The sequence below is a fragment of the Lentinus tigrinus genome (assembly GCF_003813185.1).
Source record: "Lentinus tigrinus ALCF2SS1-7 unplaced genomic scaffold L226scaffold_22, whole genome shotgun sequence".
In the NCBI taxonomy this organism is placed as follows: domain Eukaryota; kingdom Fungi; phylum Basidiomycota; class Agaricomycetes; order Polyporales; family Polyporaceae; genus Lentinus; species Lentinus tigrinus.
The window spans coordinates 253291-274243 of record NW_027137931.1 but is presented as its reverse complement, the minus strand read 5'-3'; the positions used below and the strand labels follow the sequence as shown (position 1 = coordinate 274243).

At 57.3% G+C, this 20953-nt stretch overlaps 9 protein-coding genes across 9 annotated transcripts; 5 read left to right on the top strand and 4 right to left on the bottom strand.

The window, feature by feature from the left end:
* On the bottom strand, window positions 1-799 carry L226DRAFT_150402 (uncharacterized protein). The gene is made up of 4 exons (XM_067672432.1): window positions 604-799; window positions 418-468; window positions 241-327; window positions 1-110 (listed from the first exon to the last, which is right to left on the bottom strand). Exons 1-3 carry the CDS (start codon window positions 759-761, stop codon window positions 258-260), a joined length of 279 nt encoding a protein of 92 aa, XP_067533174.1. The 5' UTR covers window positions 762-799; the 3' UTR covers window positions 1-110; window positions 241-257.
* A 246-nt stretch (window positions 800-1045) lies between these two features.
* Window positions 1046-1999, bottom strand: L226DRAFT_466809 (uncharacterized protein; the record flags this gene model as incomplete). The annotated part of the gene is made up of 4 exons (XM_067676005.1): window positions 1046-1144; window positions 1195-1698; window positions 1769-1900; window positions 1961-1999. 4 exons carry the CDS (start codon window positions 1997-1999, stop codon window positions 1046-1048), a joined length of 774 nt encoding a protein of 257 aa, XP_067533173.1.
* A 1683-nt stretch (window positions 2000-3682) lies between these two features.
* On the top strand, window positions 3683-4167 carry L226DRAFT_537102 (uncharacterized protein). The gene has a single exon (XM_067681254.1). The coding sequence runs from the start codon at window positions 3883-3885 to the stop codon at window positions 4069-4071; it is 189 nt and encodes a 62-aa protein (XP_067533172.1). The 5' UTR covers window positions 3683-3882; the 3' UTR covers window positions 4072-4167.
* Window positions 3802-5425, top strand: L226DRAFT_537101 (uncharacterized protein). Its single transcript, XM_067681253.1, has 2 exons — window positions 3802-4329; window positions 4387-5425. Exons 1-2 carry the CDS (start codon window positions 4269-4271, stop codon window positions 5376-5378), a joined length of 1053 nt encoding a protein of 350 aa, XP_067533171.1. The 5' UTR covers window positions 3802-4268; the 3' UTR covers window positions 5379-5425.
* Window positions 5426-5671: 246 nt separating this feature from the next.
* On the top strand, window positions 5672-6582 carry L226DRAFT_150369 (uncharacterized protein). Its single transcript, XM_067672431.1, has 4 exons — window positions 5672-6000; window positions 6061-6237; window positions 6295-6369; window positions 6426-6582. The coding sequence occupies exons 1-3, from the start codon at window positions 5827-5829 to the stop codon at window positions 6346-6348; spliced, it is 405 nt and encodes a 134-aa protein (XP_067533170.1). The 5' UTR covers window positions 5672-5826; the 3' UTR covers window positions 6349-6369; window positions 6426-6582.
* A 178-nt stretch (window positions 6583-6760) lies between these two features.
* On the top strand, window positions 6761-10733 carry L226DRAFT_573022 (calcium ATPase transmembrane domain M-containing protein; the record flags this gene model as incomplete). Its single annotated transcript, XM_067684768.1, has 14 exons — window positions 6761-6846; window positions 6902-7211; window positions 7268-7333; window positions 7390-7649; window positions 7701-8058; window positions 8116-8271; window positions 8327-9100; window positions 9158-9533; window positions 9592-9698; window positions 9759-9906; window positions 9963-10039; window positions 10089-10261; window positions 10347-10638; window positions 10707-10733. 14 exons carry the CDS (start codon window positions 6761-6763, stop codon window positions 10731-10733), a joined length of 3210 nt encoding a protein of 1069 aa, XP_067533169.1.
* Window positions 10734-10822: 89 nt separating this feature from the next.
* Window positions 10823-13756, bottom strand: L226DRAFT_537099 (uncharacterized protein). Its single transcript, XM_067681252.1, has 4 exons — window positions 13422-13756; window positions 13239-13371; window positions 11190-12872; window positions 10823-11111 (listed from the first exon to the last, which is right to left on the bottom strand). Exons 1-3 carry the CDS (start codon window positions 13617-13619, stop codon window positions 11227-11229), a joined length of 1977 nt encoding a protein of 658 aa, XP_067533168.1. The 5' UTR covers window positions 13620-13756; the 3' UTR covers window positions 10823-11111; window positions 11190-11226.
* Window positions 13757-17701: 3945 nt separating this feature from the next.
* On the bottom strand, window positions 17702-19436 carry L226DRAFT_537098 (Metallo-dependent phosphatase). The gene is made up of 4 exons (XM_067681251.1): window positions 19209-19436; window positions 18998-19152; window positions 18143-18223; window positions 17702-18086 (listed from the first exon to the last, which is right to left on the bottom strand). The coding sequence occupies exons 1-4, from the start codon at window positions 19404-19406 to the stop codon at window positions 17879-17881; spliced, it is 642 nt and encodes a 213-aa protein (XP_067533167.1). The 5' UTR covers window positions 19407-19436; the 3' UTR covers window positions 17702-17878.
* Window positions 19437-19623: 187 nt separating this feature from the next.
* Window positions 19624-19982, top strand: L226DRAFT_466753 (uncharacterized protein; the record flags this gene model as incomplete). Its single annotated transcript, XM_067676000.1, has 2 exons — window positions 19624-19827; window positions 19890-19982. 2 exons carry the CDS (start codon window positions 19624-19626, stop codon window positions 19980-19982), a joined length of 297 nt encoding a protein of 98 aa, XP_067533166.1.
* Window positions 19983-20953: the final 971 nt, after the last annotated feature.

Sequence of the window (20953 nt, the reverse complement as noted above, 5' to 3'; positions counted from 1 at the left end):
ACCTTCTTCGCGTACCACTCGGGCTTGTCATCGTACAGGCTGATCGATATCATATCATACGGGACCTGGGCTTCTTCGAGCGCGAGGCGCACCCTGTGCGGGAAGGGTGACTCCTGTGTAGAGCCTACTACGTCAGATATGTTGCGTCCTGTGAGTATGAAGTGCGTACCACGGCAGCGTAAAGGGTAATCCTCTTGAGTTCAGACATCGCAAGAGATGATGGGGTGGATGCTGTCCTACCGATGGGTTCAGCCTTGTTATATATCTGCAATCAACGTCCGCCTCCCTGGTCGACAGACGACGACGCAGCGTGTCCGTGCTCGTATCCTTTGGTAATCCGAAGATCAGCGTGGGAGTAAAGTAGCTCTTGTTCTCAGCGTTCTGAGCACCTTAATCCAATTACCGTGTAGGACGCACCTGCAATGACTCCCGAACAGGTTCGTGGTGGGGAAAACGCGGGGCCGTCGTCTATGTGTCGAGGAAACCGCAGTTCGAGGCCAACGTCTTTGTCAGGGTGTTGATGGGCACAGTCGATCGTGCGAACAGGAGGGTTCGGAGAGACGAACCAGCAGGGTTATTGAATGAGTCCGTACGTGACCATACTTGTCAAGTTTACAGCATCGTTGTTCAGCTATCTCCGGGAGAGCGGACTCGGAGAAAGTGTGGAGGAGGAGGAGGAGCACCGTGTTCAGCAGGTGACATAAGCCGGCGGCGCTACCCGTGAGCAACATTGGGCTTTCACTACCATTCTTCGCCAACATACCTCGCCGTAGCTTGTCTCAATTGTCGTGCCAATTCTGAGCTGAGAATGTTGAGATATGAGTGGTTGAGGGAAAAAATAATGCTGGTATCCCCAGTGTTCGTCCATATTTTCCCTCTCCAGATCACTGGGACGACTCGGAGTTCTTCCACTAGAATTATGAGCTTTTTTGTTCAGTAGAAAAGATATCTGAGCACTATTTCCAGATTCATTGTTGTCGGGCGAGAAACGAGCGCGCTATGACGATGGGGACGCGATAGTACAACAGGGAGAGTTGGGCAACGATCAAGCCGGCGCAGGGATGGGGACAGTGATGTCGCTGTTCACCTTCCCCGTCTTCATCAACCTCTCAATTCTCTTCTTGAACTCCGGGTCGATCGCATCCTACAGCATCTTCTGAGTATCATGCACGTCCCATAACGGACCACACTCACCCTGTCCCAGGTCTTCGCCATGCTCGGCCGCGCGACGTTGTCTGCGATGTACTTCCGGATCCGCACAAACCGCGCCGAGTCAAGCGCCTCGCGAACCCGTGCCGCCTCGCCCTCCTTGATCGTCGGCGGGTTAAGCTCCAGGACCTGGTCCAGCCGCATGAAGAACGGCATCGCAGCCGCATCTGCAATCGACCACTCTCCTACTGCGAACCCCTCAGCGGGAAGCATACGCTGCACACCCTCGATTGTAGCGAGCAGGCCTTCGACGGGCATGCCTAGGCCGAAGATGAAGCCGGCGAAGGCAGGAAGGAACTTCGTGTCCATGTACTGTGCGAAGAGGCGGGCCTTGGCGCGGAGAGCAGGGTCGGTAGGGAGAAGGCCGGCGTTGGGGAAGATGTCCGCCAGGAACTCGTTGATCACGAGTGACTCGGGGACCTGCACCGAGTCTGGGGAAGGCGCGTCACCAGGATTCAGCTTCGGGCCGCCATAGACGAGGTACGGGACCTGACATGACGGCGACGTGTCATTGCATCAGTGAAATGGCATGGTGACAGTGGGTACTGGCGAGACAGACCTTGCCGACGCCGACGTTGACCTTCTTCTCGTACCAGTCTTGTTTGTCGTAGATGAGGCTGATCCAGATAATGTCATAGGTCGCGCCAGCTTCTTCGAGCGCCAGGCGAACCCTATGTGGGAAGGGAGAATCCTAGACGAGTATGAATGTCAGCATTGCGGGGAAAAGGTCACTGTCGACATTGACACCCACTATCGCAGCGTAGAGAGTAATTCGCTTTGGCTCAGACATCTCTGGATGCAAAGGAGATTGGAATGGACTGGGGGTCGTCTTGTTGAACTACGTCTGCTTCGTCTTGCTCCTATATATGTGCAGTTTCTCTTGGATCCCGCAGAGACCGGTCGCTGCCCGTGGATATGGATGGCGTATGTCATCCGGCACGCACGTAAATGTCTCCACCCTAGCCTTGCAGATCCGGATGGACGCGTCTCCCGTACGAGAGCGTTCGGCAGGCCCAGAACTCGCATATGTGTGCACGGTGTGTGGTTTGTTGCTGCGTCTCCGTGATGAGGCCGCGGTTCATGACAGGAGCGACTAGTACTGCGGCTGTCCGCAGTTGAACGTGGCATCGCGCAGGGACGTAAAAGAAGACTTGAGTCGCTTGTCGTCGGATGTCGCCAAGGGGTTGGAAACAGGTGCCCTTTCAATTCGATTCAGGAATTCGCAGTTGGCAAACTGAGGGAGGGAGTTAGAACCTCAAACGGTAGGAATCGACGCTGGAATTGGTCTCGACTCGGTGGCAGGCGCTAAATCAGGGCGGTCCGATAAGTCCGACCGGGCCTCATTCTATAACCACCATCATCTGTCGTCTCATTCTCTACCATCCGACTTTCATGACTATTCTGACACTCGATAAAAATTGGGAATTACCGATATATGTCCTGAACAGCTTCCCATGTTGGTCCAGTTAGCGGGGATTTCCTCTTTGTCACGTCCAAGTCTACGCGAGTTAGGGCACGGTGAAATAGGCTACGCTGATTAGCACTGGCTAATTAACAGGTGTAAATTACGTGTAAATTACGGGTAAAATAGGGTGGGTCCAAAACCCCATGTTAATTAGGGTATATTAGACCACCAGGATCACAGCCCAGGTATGCTCATACTAGGGTCTTTCGAATCCATCACAATGGTAACCAAACACATCAAGAGCATAATCTGCTACGGAAGCTTGACGGCAGTATCAGAAAGCCCTTTTTGAGCCTGTAATCGGGTTGAGTGATGGTTGAGTGAGGAGTGAGCGAGCGTCTGACACCGGGTTTATTTGTTGAGCCTCCCAGACGCATGCTCATTTCCCTCTCACTTGCTTCAGCTCCAGTAGAGAGCGTTTTTGTAATAATAGATAGGTTCCTCATCCTGAGAGAGGTCTTTCATGGGGGCAAGCGGTATTTCCTTGGTAATAAGCGCCCAGCGTAATTTACCGTATTTTACCCCCGTAAATTTCGACCTTGAGGGGGGCCAGGGTTAATTTGCCGGTGAAATAGACCCCGAGAGCTATTTCACCGTGCCCTAACGCGAGTCGTGTTTCTTTCAAATACGCCCACACTCGATGATTGCGATTAGACCCATCGAAGCAAGGAATTTGCATAGTTTTGGTGAGTGTACATCTGTGTACGTTCTGACTCCATCGGCTGCTAGTCCCGATACTCATCGTAGTTTAGATCATAATGAACCGCTTGCCCGCCGCGCGATCCGTCCTCCGCAACTTCCTCTACACTGTGTCTTGCCATTCAGGCGGCTTTCGAGTCAACTGATCTTTCGATCAGTACGTTTCGTCAGCCGCGGAGGCTTATCTTGATCAGGTCTCCGGACAGTCATTGTAAAGCTCATCCGATGGCTGACGTCTTACTCGGCACGGCAAATCGACACAGCCGCAAGACAGGTTCTGATCCACATCAAGTATCCCGCGGTAAACTCCCAGGTTTAGCACGAGACCGTCAACAGCACTGTACAGTTGTCATCGCTGTCGGTGTCTCCGTCCATAAGACGCGGATGCTGTACTTGTTCAGGAGACTTTCTGCAATAAGCGGGCCGACATTCTGTTTCGGCCTGCCACTGCGACGCTCCTCGGATGCAGGCTGCAGCTTGGCTAGTTGGTCGGGTGTTCTTAGGCTCTAATGGACCTCAGTCTGTTTCGCAATGTCACGCCACCTGCTTCCGCCCTCCCGCCAGGCCGGCAACCGCTCGCTGGTCAAGATCACAACATGGAGAGACAAGTCTACCGGAAACGCATGAACCGTTCTGAAGTGGCCCAGGACAATTCCAAACTCATGGCGGCTAAGTGCGTCTTCCGTAGACCCGCATAGCTATCCCGCATTGCCCCTCTTCTGGTTCGACGAGAATTCACCAAGTCCCAACTTCCAGTGGATTCAATGGGGGGCCAGGATATGTATATAAGGACCCCATGTCTGCACCGTAAGTCCTCATCATCGTCCACTCTCGTCACCCATACCTACACCCACACCAGTGCACTTACCAGTCACACCACCTGTTTACTGCAATCATGCTCTCTGCCAAGTTTATCACTCTCGCGGCGATCGTCTTCGCGGCTACTGTGCAAGGCAGTGAGTACAGTCTCGCCGTTACTATGATTCCTCAATACTGATCGTGAGTTCCTATAGCTGCTATCTCCCGGGACGTCCAGCCCCAAGTGTCTGCACCTGCGGTCCCGGTCAGCGCACCGTCTGCCTCAGTCAGTGCACCTTCTGTGCCGTCCAACACACCGTCCATGCCGATCAGCGTGCCTGCTGCCCCTGTCAGCGCACTCCCCACATCGGTCAGCGTGCCGGCCACGTCCTCCATCGGTGCATCGTCTGCGCCCTCTGTGAGCCCGCCTTCGATGTCCTCGGTTGCGATTCCTTCCGCACCGACGATCCCGAAGGTCTACGTCGACCTTCCCTCTGCGCCCAACGCTGTGCCCTCCGCACCGGTCAGCGCACCGTCGGCACCTGTCAGCTCGCCGTCGGTTTCCTCGAGCGCACCTTCGGCCCTTATCAGCGCGCCCTCCGCACCTTCCGTTAGTGCGCCTGCTGTGCCGTCCATGAACACGCCCGAGGTTGCTACTCCTTCCATCCCGACGACGCCCAAGGTCCTTGTTGACCTCCCGGCGGTACCGGTCAGCGCACCCTCCGCACCTGTGAGCGCACCGTCGGCGCCAGTCGAGCCCTCTGTCCCTGTCAATGTGCCCTCGGCACCGGTGAGCGCACCCAGCGCACCTTCCGCTCCTGTTAGCGCGCCCTCGGTCGCTGTTCCGAGTCCTTCTGGCTTGACTGCGCCCAAGGTCTTCGTCGACGTCCCGTCGGTACCCGTCAGGGCACCCTCCGCGCCGGTCAGTGCGCCTTCCACCACTCCTTCGGCTCCCGCCATGAGCATGCCATCGGTTCCAGTCAGCGCCCCTTCGGTCAGCGCACCCTCTATCCCTTCCGAGGCTGGTGCACCCACTGCGGCCAAGCCTTCAGAGCCGGTCGCTGCACCTTCCCTCCCCATCAGTGCGCCTTCCGCCCCGAGCGTCAGCGCACCCTCTGTACCCGCCGTCGACGCGACGTCAAGCATCCCGGCGCTCCCCACGAAGAGGGCTGACCTCCACCCCCACGCCCTCCCTGCTCGGGACTAAACCATAACTCGTTCTAGGGAGAGCTACAGCGCGGCGCGTTGAACATAAGAGTTGCATTCTATTACTATAGACTTGATCCTGGCGATCGGACAATTTTCTGCATAGAGTTGTATCAATAGCCGCAATATTCATCATTTAATTCAGTCTCTTCGTGTGTTCGAAGTTTGGTCTCGTCGAGTCTTTCAACTTGGTTGGCTGCCACTGCCGCCGTTCCCCACCAAGTAGCGCCTCATACTCGGACCGGAACTCCGACAAAGGCCGAGGCGCCTATGAACGGGCTGAACTTCTTGCGGCGACGTAACCACCACGAGATCAGCTTGTCGACCTCAACGACCTGCACAGTGTTGAATGAAGTCTATCAACCGTAGGTAGGTCCATTGGGTCCAGCTAGTTAAACCAAGTCTCGTCAGTCGACATTCAATCAGGCGATATCGGGGGTCCATCATCGATGATGATTCAGTTGAGCTTGATTTCTACTACTTGGGTAGTAGCAGGCCGCAGCGGGCGTGTTATTATGCTACGGCACAAGTCTGTAGACACAACCAATCTCCATGTCATGTCTGTGTGGACGCAAGCTGGATGTGCCCAGGGCATGAGTCGAGGCTGCAACGTAGCATTTCAGGTGCGCACGTCATCAGTCTAGTCGGAATGGACCAGTCTAACTTTAGAGATAGGGAGCCAGGAAGCTGCAAACTCTTTGGATGCGCAGCTTGTTGTGGAACTCCGGCCTGAGCCAAACCATTCCCCATCGTGTCTTCTCATCGGACAGTGCGACACCATCGGTGTATTCCTCCGAGTCATGGCTTCGACGGCGAGAGTGGAGGAGCGATGTCACTTCCAGACACTGAGACAGCGGCATGTGGCTCAAACGTCTCCCCTGTTCATCTTTAGCTCCGATATCGAGACAATCAAACAGGTAACGGCACCTTCGCAGATGGAGGAATGGCGAAAACAGCGCAAGCGCTCATGATGCGAGCGAAAAAAATTGAGGGTATGTCAGAATCTGCGCAGTGGCATAGGCAGAGACTGACAAAATCGTTGTTTCAGGAGAGGGAACCGTCCGCCGTGGGTGTTACTCACGGCGAGGAAGCAGTCAAGGTCTGCCGCAACCGAAGAGTGCTACTAAACGTTCGAAGTTCACGACGTCCCGAGCCCACGCCTCCCGGCTCTCTGCCATGCGCAGGCGCGCGCGAGGCCCGTTTAGGCAGGCATCGCAGTACAGGAGGAATGGCATAAACACCGCACATCCAGAGACTCGGTCTACGCACTTGCCCTGAATCAAAGGCAGATAAGGGGACGCCCGACTGGCCACCCTTATAAGCCCCCAGCGCCCTTTCGGCAGCGGTTCAGCTCCTGTCAGGTCGTCCCCCGCCCCCCTCGTGATGCAGGGCTTCTCCGCTTCGAAGAACAGCGCGCCCCCTTCGGGCTCAGGCTCTGAAGCGGGAAAGGACCATGAGGTGCAGATCCAGTACGTCTCTGTCCTATCGAGTGCTCTCTCGCGGTGTACTAACGCTTCCTTCCAGATACCGCACACTTTCCATTCATGTAGACTCTATGGTAGAACAGAAGCAGAAGCAGGGTAGCGGCTCCAAGACTACGGACCCTGCCTCCGCCATCCGGCAAATCGACGTCCACCGCTTGCCCGTCGACGACGTCTACACCCGGTTTTCCACGTCGCCTACCGTCGGTCTAGAGGGCGACGCTGTACATCGTCGGTTAAGGGACGGGAAGAACGTGATCTCCTCGCCGCCGACCCAGTACTGGAAGAAGGCCGTCAACTATGTCTTCGGCGGATTCAACTTCCTCATGTGGATAGCATTCATTGTCACGGTCGTACGTCGCTCCCTTCACCTCTCGTAGTCATGAACACTGAACTCCGAGCTGCTCAGCTATCGTATGAGCCACTTGGTCTCCCCCATCCCGCTGCGTTCAATCTCGGAGTCGCTATATTGTTGGTACGTGCCCTAACACTACACGGACTCGCATGCATACCCTCATCAGCCCCATATAGCTACTGGTCATCATAGTCTCCGCGACCTTCTACGCCCTGGTCGACTGGCATGCCTCTCGTATCATGAACTCCATCAAGACCCTTATCGCGGAGGAGGCGTCGGTCATCAGGGATGGCAAGCACCAGACTGTGCCTGCTAGAGACCTCGTCGTCGGGGACGTCGTCACCCTCTCGATGGGTGACCGAGTGCCTGCAGACCTGCGCCTTGTTCAAGTCTCCAGTGACGTCCGGTTTGACCGTTCCCTTCTCACGGGAGAGAGGTGTGTACCACATCGTTGGTCTTCGCTCACCGCTAATTGACTCGTTGTTAGCGATATGATCCCTGGAACTTTGGACCTGACTTCGGAGAATGCCCTTGAGACACGCAACCTCGCACTTACGTCTACCTTCGTCGTGCAAGGCAGTTGCACCGGCGTGGTCTTCGCTATCGGCGACAAGTCCGTCATGGGCCGCATCGTCGCCATGTCTGGCAAGAACAAATTCAAGCTGACGACCGTCCAGAAGGAGATCTGGTTCTTCACGAAGATCGTCTCTACCCTCGCCCTCGGTCTCTTCTGCGTCTCGCTCATCGTATGGGCGGCGTGGCTCCGGAGGAGCTTCCCTGGCTTTGAGACTGCTAGCGGGGCGATCATCAACTCCATTGGTTGTTTGACCGCGTTCGTTCCGCAGGTGAGAGTACATACTACTACCCGTAGATCGGACGTCGCTGATCATACTTGGGTACAGGGATTGCCGGTCTGCGTTGCGTTGTCGCTTACAATTGTGGCCAAGCGGATGGCCAAGCGCAATGTCCTCGTTAAGAACCTTGCGACCATCGAGACCTTAGGATGCATGTCAGTGCTCTGCTCAGACAAGACGGGCACGCTGACGGTCGGTAAGATGGTAAGCACATATGTTCAACTGAGGGAAGTTTGCTTCTTACCCATCATCTGTATAGTCTGTCCAGAACGTCGCCTTCCTCGACGCAGAGTTCCACGTCGACGCTATCAAGCAGAATTTCTCCTCCGAAGACGCTCCTCCCGCCCCTGGTGCCTTCAAGGCTCTCCACCAGGTCGCCCGTCTCTGTAACGGCGCGAAGTTCGACTCCGCCACCGCACACCTCCCCATCGAGGAGCGTCAAGTGAAGGGAGACGCGACCGATACGGCGGTCCTGCGCTTCGCCGAGGACCTCTCCATCCCCTCTCTCGGTGTGGACACCTCCGTACTCCTCGAGTCCTATGAGAAAATCTTCGAGATTCCCTTCAACTCGCGCAACAAGTGGATGCTGAGCGTCGTCCAGCGATTTTCGGAGAAGGCACTCGAGTCCGAATCCGAGCGGTGGATGCTCGTGAAGGGTGGCCCGGACGTGCTCTTCCCGAAGTGCAGCGAGGTCATGAACGCGGACGGCACCGTCTCTCCGCTCACCCAGTCTCTGCGCGAGACGCTCTTCGCGCTGCAGGAGCGCTGGAGTAGCGAAGGCCAGCGTGTGCTCGCGCTCTGTCGTCGGTCGATGGACTCCGTCGTTGGCTTCGCGCCTGGCATGATTGCGAACGATATGGAGGAGCTCATGTATGAGAACCTCCGGGGCCTGACTCTCGTCGGCCTGGTGGGTATCCGTGATCCTCCTAGGTCGGACGTCCCCGATGCTGTCAAGATCATCCGTCGTGCTGGTGTCAGGGTCTTCATGGTGACTGGCGACTTCAAGCTCACCGCCTTGGCGATCGCTCGTCAGGTGAGTAGCCGTCGTGTGTTTTCCCTCGTGCATAACGCTGATGTCTTTTGTTACTAGGTCGGTATAGTCACCCAAGAGAAGGTCGACACCCTGAAGGAGATGCGCACTTCCGACTCGGCGAAGCGGTACGTTGGCCTGAAGCCTCCTGCCATTAAGCCCCGCGACGACGACGGTATCCGTGCTCTCATCCTCACCGGAGACGACATCGAGACTCTTGAAGACGCTGACTGGGACATGGTCGTCGGTAACTACACCGAGATCGTCTTTGCCCGCACGACCCCCGAGCAGAAGCTGCGCATCGTCGAGCAGACCAAGGCGAGAGGCGACAACACTGTCGCGGTCACCGGCGATGGTGTCAATGATGCTCCGGCACTGAAGGCGGCGGACATTGGTGTTGCGATGGGTGCTGGTAGTGATGTCGCGAAGGAAGCTGGTGAGTCCCTCCCTTCTCCTTTTGTCAGCTGCACACTCACAGCCAATAACACCCCAAGCTGCGATGATTTTGCTCAACAACGACCTTACCTCCATCGTTGTCGCCATCGAGATGGGCCGCCTTGTGTTCGACAACCTTAAGAAGGTCATCTTGTACCTCATGCCGGTTTGTCCTTCCTTATGTGTTCCCCCGTACGCGACCGAGACTGACATGCAGCTGTGTCAGGCCGGAACCTACACGGAGTTCGTGACCGTGTTCTGCAACGTGTTCCTCGGTATGCAGCTCGCGCTCAGCTCATACCTGCAAGTCTGCTTCTCCATCACGAACGATGTCGTCATGTCCATCTCGTTGATGTACGAGAAGCCCGAGTCTGGTATGCGGCCTTCCCCTCTCATGGTGTGTGTGTGTGACGCGCTGACGTCTCTGTAGACCTCATGCTTCGCAAGCCCCGCAATGCGCGGACAGACCGCCTGACCGACTGGCGGTTCTTCTTCCAGATCTACCTCGTGCGTGCGTTCACCAATAGATGTCGTTCGACGCTGACGATCGTTGCAGTTCATCGGCCTCATGATGTGGCCGTGCGCAATGAGCATGTGGTTCCTCTACATGGACCGCCAAGGGCTGAGCTTCTACGACGTCATCCTCGTCTACGACAAGTGGACCGACGGCTACAAGGGCTACTCCATCGACCAGCTCACCCACTTCGTCAGCGTCGGGCAGTGCATCTAGTACGTCTCCCCTCTCCCTCTCAGACTCTCCAGCGCCGGAGGCGCGATTCTAACCGCCTCTCTTCCTCCCCTCCCCTTCGCGCAGCTACGTCACGATCGTCTTCATGCAGTACGGCGGCCTCCTCGCCGTGCGCAACCGCCGCGTCTCCATCCTGCAGTCGAACCCGCTCTGGGGCCCGCGCCGGAACCTCGTCGTGCCCGTCGGGATGACCGCCACCGCGCTCATCGCCGTCGTGAACCTGTACGGCCCGGGGCTGCAGAAGGTGTTCGGCACGACCCCGATCCCGATCATGTTCTGGTTCATCCCGTTTGCGTTCGCGCTCGGCATCCTGACCGTCGACGAGGTCCGCAAGCTGCTCGTGCGGACCTACCCGAACGTGAGTCGGCGTTTCGTTTATTGAAGAGCTATGGTTTTTTTGCTGACACACGCCCTTGCACCATGCAGTCGTTCGTTGCGAAGATGGCTTGGTGAAGGATGGGTTGGCAGTAGTGTATTAGTAGTCTTATAGAGGGCGGTTTTGCCTCCACCTTCTTGCTTGCTTTATGTGTTCAGCCGTCGCTGCAGATATCCATGGTCTTGTGTTGCTCATAACGCGTATGATACATGTGCGAATAACGTGCTGGTTCTAACCAAGAGCGAGCCATGGCGCCTCGGGGTCTTCATGTGTATAGGTAGGTACGATACGGGAGCGAGAAGTGCGGTGGTAGATGCTAGCTAGACACAGTGGGGAAGACGAATGCGAATGCGGTATATATATCAATACAGCCAGGACAGCCAGACTAGACGTACGGTAATAGTAGTAGTAGCTTGATCACTGCTTCCGAGATGTTAGATCGCCCCTTCCTCGGCCTGCAAAGAAAACAGTCAGCATCCAATCCGGCTTGCCCTAACTTCGTACCAGGCAGGAAGCTCAGTAGAACTACTCACCTCGCCGCCTCAAGGCCTCAACAACGACATCGCAAGCTCACAACGGCTTCCACCCATCCCCCGCCGGCCACTTCAAGTCATCCCTCTCCAGCACCATCTTCCTCCCACTCCCAGGCCGTCCCTCCTCCCTCTCCACAACCGCAACATCCACGCCCCCCTCCCTCCACCTCCGCGCCCGCTCCTCCACGCTATCCTGGTCCGCATCATGGTCCAAGCTGCTGTCCGCATCGTCGTCCGGGCCCGGGCTCCCCTCCACGTCGTCCATGAGCCCCCGCTCGCCCTCCGAGCGCATCCACCGCGGCCCGCCCGCGCCGTGCTGCACGAACCCGCGCCGCGAGAACGCGCCCTCGGCCTTGAACCGTGCGGTGTCGAGCGCGGGCTGCGCGCGCAGGGACAGGCTCGTGAACGTCTTCGAGAGCGTGTCCGAGAACGCGTCTCGTCCCCGCTCGCGCTCGCGGTCTTGCTCCCGCTCGCGTTCCCGCTGGCGGGTCGTCGAGAGGGAGAGGTGGCGCGAGAGCATGAGGTGCGACGGGGACGGGCTGCCAGAGTGCGGGTCTGGCGGGTTCGCGAAGGGCGACTCGTGTGGGGACGATGTCGGGGTGAGCTGTGCGCTTTCTGGGCGTTTCCGCCGTGGTGGGGGAGGGACGGGTGGTGGTGAGGGGTGGTGCAGGGATTTTGACCGGCCTACGCGCGGAGAAGCGTTCGACGGCGCAAACCGGTCCGTGTCCACGCTCAGGGCGATGGCCTTCCGATCGGGATGTGTTGGCGGGGGCTCTGGTGGCAGTTCGGTGAGTGGTCGTGGGGGTGTGCGAGACGGGGAATTGCTGGGTGACGCGAATCGCCTCATAGGGGGTTCTGGAGGGAGGGTGGAGGATGTGACGCCGGTTGAAGCCATGGTGGCTCGTTTAAACGGAGATAGCGACGCAGTCGCAACCTGCTCAAACGACCGCACTGAGCCTCCGACCGTGGATGCAGGGGGACTAAGATTCCGCCTCGGAGGGAGGGAAGGTACACGCCGGTGCGTGATAGTACGCTCCGCAGAGCCCGACGCCGACGGCGCCGAAGAGGACGCGGAGCTGCTCGGGGTCTTAGCAGGGCTTTTGCTGCGGACGCGTCGCGGGGGAGCAGAGCTGCTCTTGAGCACCTCCATGATGCGTTCCTGCTCGAGTTTCTGTTCTGCCTTCTTCAGGCTCTGAGCTATACGCGTCGCCTGTAATGACTGCTGAATCAAAGTGTTTGTGGTGTTCGCCGAGACGCTCCGGGGAAGGTGCGGGAAGGCAGGAACAGGCGGCGGAGGTTCGCGCGTGGTTGGCTGCGGATGCTGCGGGCCCATGGACGCATGGCGAGGGGGTGGTATAACGGGAGGCTTGCGCGGGGGCAAGGGAGGTATCTTGGAATCCTGAGTGTTGCCGGAGCGACCGCCCGGGAAAACAGCGGTTCCTGCAGGTGCAGACTGTGGAGGAAGGTCCTGTGATGCTCGTCGGTTCAGGAACGGGTTTGTTGGTTTCGGCGGTAGGGAGGGAGGAACAGGCTTTACAGGAGCTGAGTTGATAGTGGCAGCTCCGGGCAATGGGTTCGAGCCGACGCCTCCGTTGATAGAAAACGGATTGTTGACTGGGGACGGGACCCGTGAGCGTTTCCCAAGGGGAGAAGGCGAACGAGATGTGATTTCATCCGGGTGTGCTATGGGTCGCGGAAGAGTCAGCACTGGCATGCAAACATGGAGTCGAAGTGGTTAAATGGACAAGCAGTGTTGCATTAAGTTTTACGTGCTTCGCGCGAGTACAAATCAGGGTGACAGCATAACAGCATGGATGACTTCGGTTGGAGACCATGTGTACGCTCGACCGCAACTTTGTGCCCGTGTCCCACGAAAGGGAAATGCGAAAGGCAATAGTATAGCAGCGTTCGCGCGATGATGTAGTACTGGACCCGCATGCTTGATGAAGGTGGGAAACTTCCCATTGCACGGTAGCTGATGCCATGCGTCGTGAAGCACTTGACGAAGACGCAATAGACGGGAGTAAGAATCATAACATGACGACACACCTTGTACGAAGACAAGACTTGGATCCATCTCCTTCCCGCTGAGGACATGTGAAACCAGGCGGAGGGCTGCGAAGAACTGTCCTCCGGTCAATACATCTGCTGGGCCGAGGTCAGGAGAGAAGAGCCTAAGGATCTGCACGAGAATTAGACACGCGTTGTCAAATCGCACAGACACGGACGCACCGAGTCGAGCGTGTGGGATGCGAGAGCGGGGTAGCGACCTCGGAGCCACGCCCGAGCCTCGCGGACCCCTACGGCGAGTTTATCGTAGTCAGTGGTGGGCTCGGCGTCGGTCTCGACGATATCATGGATGGAGGAGGTGTAAGTCGTGTATTCTGCATCGTTGAGGGCGGAGACGTGGAGGGTGAGCGGGCGCGACATGGAGCATGCCGTGGTCGACGACAAAGTGCGAGCGGACGCCGAGTACGGCAGACGCGAGCCAGGCGCGCGACGGCGGCGCGGCACAGCTTGGCACCCCTCGCCAACCCGGCAAGGCCCGGGCTCTGTCTTGCTCCTTGACCAACTCGCCCCGAACGGCCGCCACGAGCCACACATCGATCCCGATAGCGGTCGAGGCGGTTAACTGGCCAACTCGTGCAGACAACGTGCGAGATATCCATCGTCGGGCGGCCACACCCGCCAGGGTTGAACGACTTGTCGCTCGAGCTGTCGACATGGGCTGGATGACGGCGCAATATACCAGACAGGACCTGGTAGGTCAGAAGCAAAGAAAATGAGCTGAGCGGCGCGTGTACTACACGAGGACGATCTTGAATGGTGGTTCAAGGCAGAGCAGCGTTAATCATCACACCACCCTTCCATGCCACCATGCGGCACTCGGAGTCGCGCACGCCCCAACCGCGTTTACGGCACGAAGTACGACCATATGGACCTCGAGGCATTTTCGCCCCTGGATTCTTGGCTGCCCTTTTCCGTGGCGGCCTTGCGAAGTATTTCCGCCGCCTTGCATCTGTGGTTGACTTTGACCTATGTAAGTCATTGGCACCCCCTCAGTCTGGCGAGACGGTGAGTCAACCCGCTATAATTACGTGCTCACTACACTCCCTGCGCTCTTCTCATTCATACACGTTTTTCTGTCTCTGAAACCTTGCCTCAAACGCAAATTTTGGGGGTAAGCAGCGGTATTGTCGTATTCCGCCGCTCTACCACCCCCGGCCAGTCCTTGGTATTGCGTTGCATAGACCTCATCATTCCCGTGGCTGACGGATGGTACACGCGACTTTCATTGGTGCCTCCAGACCCGCCTGCACAGAGCTCGAGCAACAAGCTGCACGCCCTCTAGCCTCAGCACTGTTCACCGCCTCGCAAATCCCGTCAACCCACCAAACTCACGACGTTAAGGTACTGTTGCCCCCGCGGTACACGCATAGCATATGGTTTCCGCAACCAACGGCCCTACAGAGAGGTACGTACGGCTCACCGCCCGTTTACTCATAAACCCAGTTCTCTGTATCCCGGGCTCGGAAATGACAACCGACATCGGAATACGCACACATTAACAGATATGGCACATTATGCATAGGGATACCCTGAACACGGTTTCAGGGCTCTCCCATACAGTCAGAATATTTCAATGGAACCTCGTTACTGCATCCCTTTTCAATCCTTTGACCCCGGGGTCTTGTCCTTGGTTGCTCAGAAGCCAAGTCTTCGTTTCACATACTATCCATCACTACTGTGGTAATAGTATGCGCTAGCGCCAGGAAGGAGCAGGTGAGCCCTCGACCGATCCTCGTATGTATGTCAGTCGTCTTCCCGGCGGCCGCGCGCGTGTACAATACTAACAGCAGGTCCGCCGTCCCACCCTCCGAATTCCAAGGCGCAAGGGCCATCGTAGCCTCAATATTTCGCGTTGATGTCCATTGTCAGCTATCATCCCTTACCATTACGCAGGGGATGATCAGAACAGCAATAAGGCAGAACCAAGCAGACCCTGTATCCTGGGGTCTCTAGTCTCTAGTCTCTAGAAGCCATGTGGAAGTGGGTGCATAGTCCTGATGATGGTGATGCTGCAAGATTGCGTCGCCGGGGGCAATCCAGACATCGCGGGAACGGAATAGGCAGGTCGCGCACGACAGAGCAGGAACTCTGGTCCTGGAGTCTGGAGTCTGGACGCGCCCTGTTCCGGCGATAGCGATCGCCGATAGTATACTGTATACCCCCCTCGATACCTCCGACATGTTCCAACTATACCACACGCCCGGCCAACGCATGCGCACGTAAGTGAAGTGTCATCTTCACGTTGAGTCCTGCACTGTGGAACATGAACATGACTCACGGTTAGCCTTCCGACCGTACTGGTGGGTCGCACTGTGACTCTATCGGTACGGTCGACTCCCGCGACAAGTTGGGTGAAACATGAAAGATGTCAGCAGAAGATTCCGAGCTGCCCGCACGTCTGATGGGTCCGTCCTCATCCGAGTCGCACACATTGACCGTTCCAATATCAGACACCCTCATCCACCTCTATCACCGCGGGCGAGACCAGCCAACGACGTCGTAGCACTCGCACAACCGCACAAACAAGAACCCCATCTTCCTCAGAGACCGCAGCTCAGTTACCAGTCACAGCGTATCTGCTCATTAGGATTAGGGACACCATCGCGAGCTGGTCATTGGTGACCCAACAAGGTCCTCGACAGGACATCTGAGTCCGTCACGGTCCCACAGGCACTAAGTAATATGCAGCATCACTAACCCGGACAAGCTAGCACCAGCAAGTTCAACTCACTTCCGCACTAGCACGCAGTCGCAGTCGCAGTCGCAGTCTCTCCCTGAACCATTTGATCCCCGCAGCCAACCCCGGCAGAATCTGAACAAGACCGCCCAGCCTAGGCCCAAGGCTTTCCAGCAACCTAGGATGTAGTAGGGGGCCGAACGCCATATCAATAAGTAAATGACATTGATGATACCGCATCACCGCCCTCCCGGCGTTCAGTATACGCACCCACCCCCAGCACCATCGCGTGCCGCCTCAGGCCTCAGGTCCGAGCTAAGCAGTATATGGACAAACGTATCCCGCGGGCCCCCCGCGCCCGCTTCGGCAGGCGGTGAGGTCGGCCTCGCTTGCGGCTTCCAAGTTCTGGATTCTGGAACCCAGAAAATCGGAAAATCGGGCACAAGTCTAAGCAAGGGGAAGAGAGGGGGGGAAGGGGCGCCGGGGGCTCGTTGGAATTTGGATATGGGCCCGCATCAGCGGCTACCACGAGCCCGCCTATGTGCGCATACGCCTCAGCCACGCTGCCAGAAGCCACGACCCTTGCGCTGCTTACACTATCAGGCCCTGCAGGAGAACTGAGATCCTGAGTGACGAGTCGCCGCCAGCCTGCAGCCGACTGAGAGAGGGAATGGTTCCGTTGCGCGGGGCTGCGTGGCCCAGTGCTGGTACAGTATGCTCCCCCAGTCGGCCCTGAGTCCTGACGTCGGTGGTGAGTGACAGCGCCAGCGGGTTGCGCGGCACCGGCACTCGCACTCGGAGCTTGCAGGACCGCGACGACTCGGGCGGTGGGTGACTGAGGGCGTGCAGACGTCGACGCCACGGTACAGGGCCGAGCGCCGCAAGATAGAACGTCCGTGCCACGGTTTGCAACATACGCATAATGCACCCGCCTCGGAGTCGGGGCGCAGAGTACGCGTCCCCAGTGGATATGTAGATCATAGTCTGACTCCCAAGCCCCGACCGGACGTCGTGAATCGTGCGCCCTTGTCCCGCCCGGTCCATCGTCGTCAAGGCAGGCAGGCAGCTCCGGAATGAAACCGAACCGAACCCAAAAGAACTGCAAAACATTTGCCAGAGAGTCGCCCCGCGCCGCGGGTCCAGGCAAGGGTCCTGCCTCCAACCTGGCCGAAGGGAGAGGATCCTTCGGTCCTCGAATACTGGAAGGAGGACGCGGACCCTTGGCATGCTGGAGGGTTCGCGGAGAACGGAAAACTGCACGGGCCAGTCGCCACGCCATCGCGTCGCCTAGCGCGCTGCGCGTACCACTGCCACGCCCTGTAAGGGCCACTGGCAACGGCGGTCACGGATTTGCCGGGTGTACTGAACACCCACGGCCCCAGTTGCAGGCTCTCCTTTGCTTCCGAGCCGGCGACAGCGCGCGGGAGCGTAGCGTAAACGATATAAGACCGTATTGTGTGCAGGTTTTGGTTCGTCGAGAGAGAGACACGTTCGTTTTGTTGAGCCGGTCAGTCTTCATTCGTGTGAGACCGACCTTGCCTTGTGAACTTGAAACGAGTGCGAACGTTGCGGAGACACCACCCTGCACGTCATCTGCAGATCCCTGTGCGTAACATCGTTACCCCGTCATTGATATTGCGGTGAAGGTTCTTTGGAAGCCCCGTGCGGCCGTGCGGCGACGCATTTGTATTTCGATAGCGCATGGAGCTCACTTCGCGTCGGCGAGGGAGGCCTAGGGCCACCAATCTTGCCATTGCAAGCAATCGCGCACCAGAAACCTCGCTAAGTTCCGAGTTAGAGCAGTTCGCAGTCCGCCTCGGGGCCTGCGCACTGAAAAATGCAGGATAATAATACAATCCAGAAGCGAAACTGGGTACAGCAACACGTACATCCACGCACCACGACATTGAACAGCCGTCCGCTCACATCGACGGCAAAACGCTCACCAGACGCTCTGTGCGTGCTGGGGGCCGGGGCTGGAGGGGATGCTCTGCGGCATGGCAGTCGGGCGCGGCGCTTCCCGGACCGGCTCAGGCTCCTTCCTGTACTCGATCTTCTCCACACGGACTTCGCCCTCAATCAACTGGTATACGTATGTGACCACCACGGGACCTTGGATATCCATGAGGGCGAACGATGGGGTGATATCGCTGGCGATTAGAGATGGATGAGATACGGCTCCACAGCGGAGATGAGGAGAACGCACCCATTGTAGCTGCCTATCCACGCGCCGGTTGCGGAGCCTGGGTTGACGAAGAAGCGGTTGTCATACTCGACTGCCTGGAAACTGAGATAGCGATACGTCAGCGCAGGTTCGCCGCAGCACAATTAGGACCATTGCATCGGCAATTCCATCCGGCGTGCGATACGCCGGTGTCAAGAGTGCGGTTCATTGCGGGCAGGTCGGACTAGGACAGCGACACGGAAGCTTGTGAGGTTGGAATATCGCTGAGTAACCGGGCCCCGATAACTCAACTACGACACTTCCACACACCCTGTACGTCAGTGTCAAACTTGACAGGATGAGATTCAGTGCATGCCAGCATTGAACAATTCATGACAAGGAAGTTCTGCTTCTAGTCCACAAGATGTATACGCCACACATCTCAAGGGAACATGTAGCACAAGCCACGGACAGTAGCAGAGAGTTCAATATTCATTACAGGGCGGCTAGACCAGGCACACCCGGACCATCCAAGATGGCACGCATGGCCATGTCCAAGAAGTCCTCGGAAGCGAATGGAACCGTCATAACCCTTCTCCGGGGTGCTCAGCACTGGGGGCAAGTGCGGTCGCGAGCACGTCACAGGGCAGAAGAGTCCGTGATCTTGCGAACTCTAACAACCTTGGAAGCGCAGAGGGGAGGGCGAGCGATAACACAGACCAAACGGGATATCAGGCCCTAGTTCTGCTCAGCAGCAGACCTGCATTGTCTGCACTGCACGGAGCACGAGGAACTAACCAACCAGCGCATGAACAGTGGAGCCTAGCAACTTCGGGCCCGTATACTTGGTTTGACCGAAGCGAAGCGACGGGGACAACGTCAAGACATAAGACTTACGTGTGTGTATGTCCCGACACAAGTACGTCCACATCCAACTGCCTCGCGATGGCGTTAAGTGAGTCGAGGTCTCCTGTGGGAACGCATTGGTGCCCGTGGATCACGCCGATCCGGATTGGAGTGTGCGCCACGGTTACGGAGAGGGGGAAGGAGCTCTAATGGAGCAAACAGGGTCAGAGGTAGTTAACCACCTCATGCTCATGGGACACACCTCATCGTAGTCACCCCTCACGACGTTGACATCCGGCGAGACTGTACGCAGGTACTCATATGTTTCGCGGTCGCAGACGTTGCCGGTGCAGAGAATTTGCTGGATCTTTCCAGGCACGAGGAGTTTCTTGAACTTGGCGGGAAGGTCGTGGATGCGATGGGGGATGTGGAGGTCGCCAATAACGAGGACAAGGACCATGGTGGCAGCAGACGAGATGAACACCGACGCAGATCCGTACGCGCAGGCGAGACGCTGGCGGCGGCCTCTGTACAGAGTCCACGTGGCACATATGTCATGGGCGTCTGTGAAACTTAGAAGCTTGTTTGCAGCTTGTGCCGAAACCACCACGCCAGTCCCCGGTCTTCTTCTCCTCGCTGTCTACCTATCTCTATCCAGCCGTCTTTGAGTCTGGGACATGGCGTCAAGTCTTGCTGAGGAGTGCACGCCGCTGAAGCGCAAGTACGATGCGTGCTTCAACGCGTGGTTTGAGGGTTACCTGGAGCCCGCGGTGTCGGCTTCGATCACGCCGGAGCAGCGGATCAAGTTCTCCCAGGAGAAAGCGGCCGAGTTCGAGAGGTCCTGCGGGCAGCTCTGGCGAGAGTACAAGGACTGCGTGCAGGTACGACCCCCTAGGTTTGATGACACCCTGATGAATCCCCGTCTTGACCCCCGCGTCTGCAGAGAGCTGTGAAGGAGAAGGGTCTCGATGTTCTTTTAGACCAGGCGCGGGTAGAAAATCCCCTGAAAGAGCCCCCTGCTGACTCCCGATCATGAAACGCTTTTGACCATCCGTAAGGCCATCCTGTTCGAGACCCGCACGGTACTATCCTGACCTTCCGCCGCTATAGACCCTCGGCCCTCGGCCCTCGGGACGTGTTCATTCACCTATTGGGGCGTGTCTAGCATGGTAGCACCCTGAACCTTATAGGTTTACTCACCACTCCCTTCTCTCGAGGTCTCCGCCTGTACGGAAATGCAACGGAGGTACAATCTGTATTCGGCACCGCCGGCTGTCCGCAGACTTCTCACTGGCAGTGTTTCAGTAACTATGGTTTAGGTTTGTAGACCGGGGAATGAGTGACCCCGGCCTTCATCGTTGCTTCATCCCCGCGGTCCATGCCAGTGTCCTTGCAAGAAATTTATAGCGCATACAATGTCCCGGCTTCCTTACGTCGCTGCGTGCGCGCGGTGTGGAACTCGTATGTGTGCCTAGATTGCTCTTGGACTTCCATGCTTCAGCCTGACACTTGAGGGTTTCATAGAAAACGAGCGACGAAGTCGAAGAACCAGCCTCTGAGCCAGTCAGCTCGTTCGTCTCGTCAGCATTCTCACCTCAGGTCATCATGATGAGGGAAAACACGCGGCCAACCAGCTGGAGAATCCCGCCCCAGCCTCTGCGAACTTCTACTATCTCACGTATCGCATGTGCCTTCTGCCAAAATTACTGCGTCAGAGGTTTGCTATTGTATTGTACGTCGGTCCGACCGCGTCTGCCCTAGAGCCTAACCTCGGAGCTTTCCTTAGAACCATTCCTGCGCTCTACACAAGCACTGAAAGAACCCATTTGCCTTGCCAGCCGTTACGTCGTACGGTAAGTTGCCGAAAACTTACAGGAGTCCGCCCTCGCGCTCCGTGCGGTTATGAATATCGTTCTTGACCTCCGTCCGCTTCGAAATACGGATCGTCGGCCATGCGCCAACCTCAGACGTAAAACAGCCAAGCGTGCAGGCCGATGTTCCCAGGTG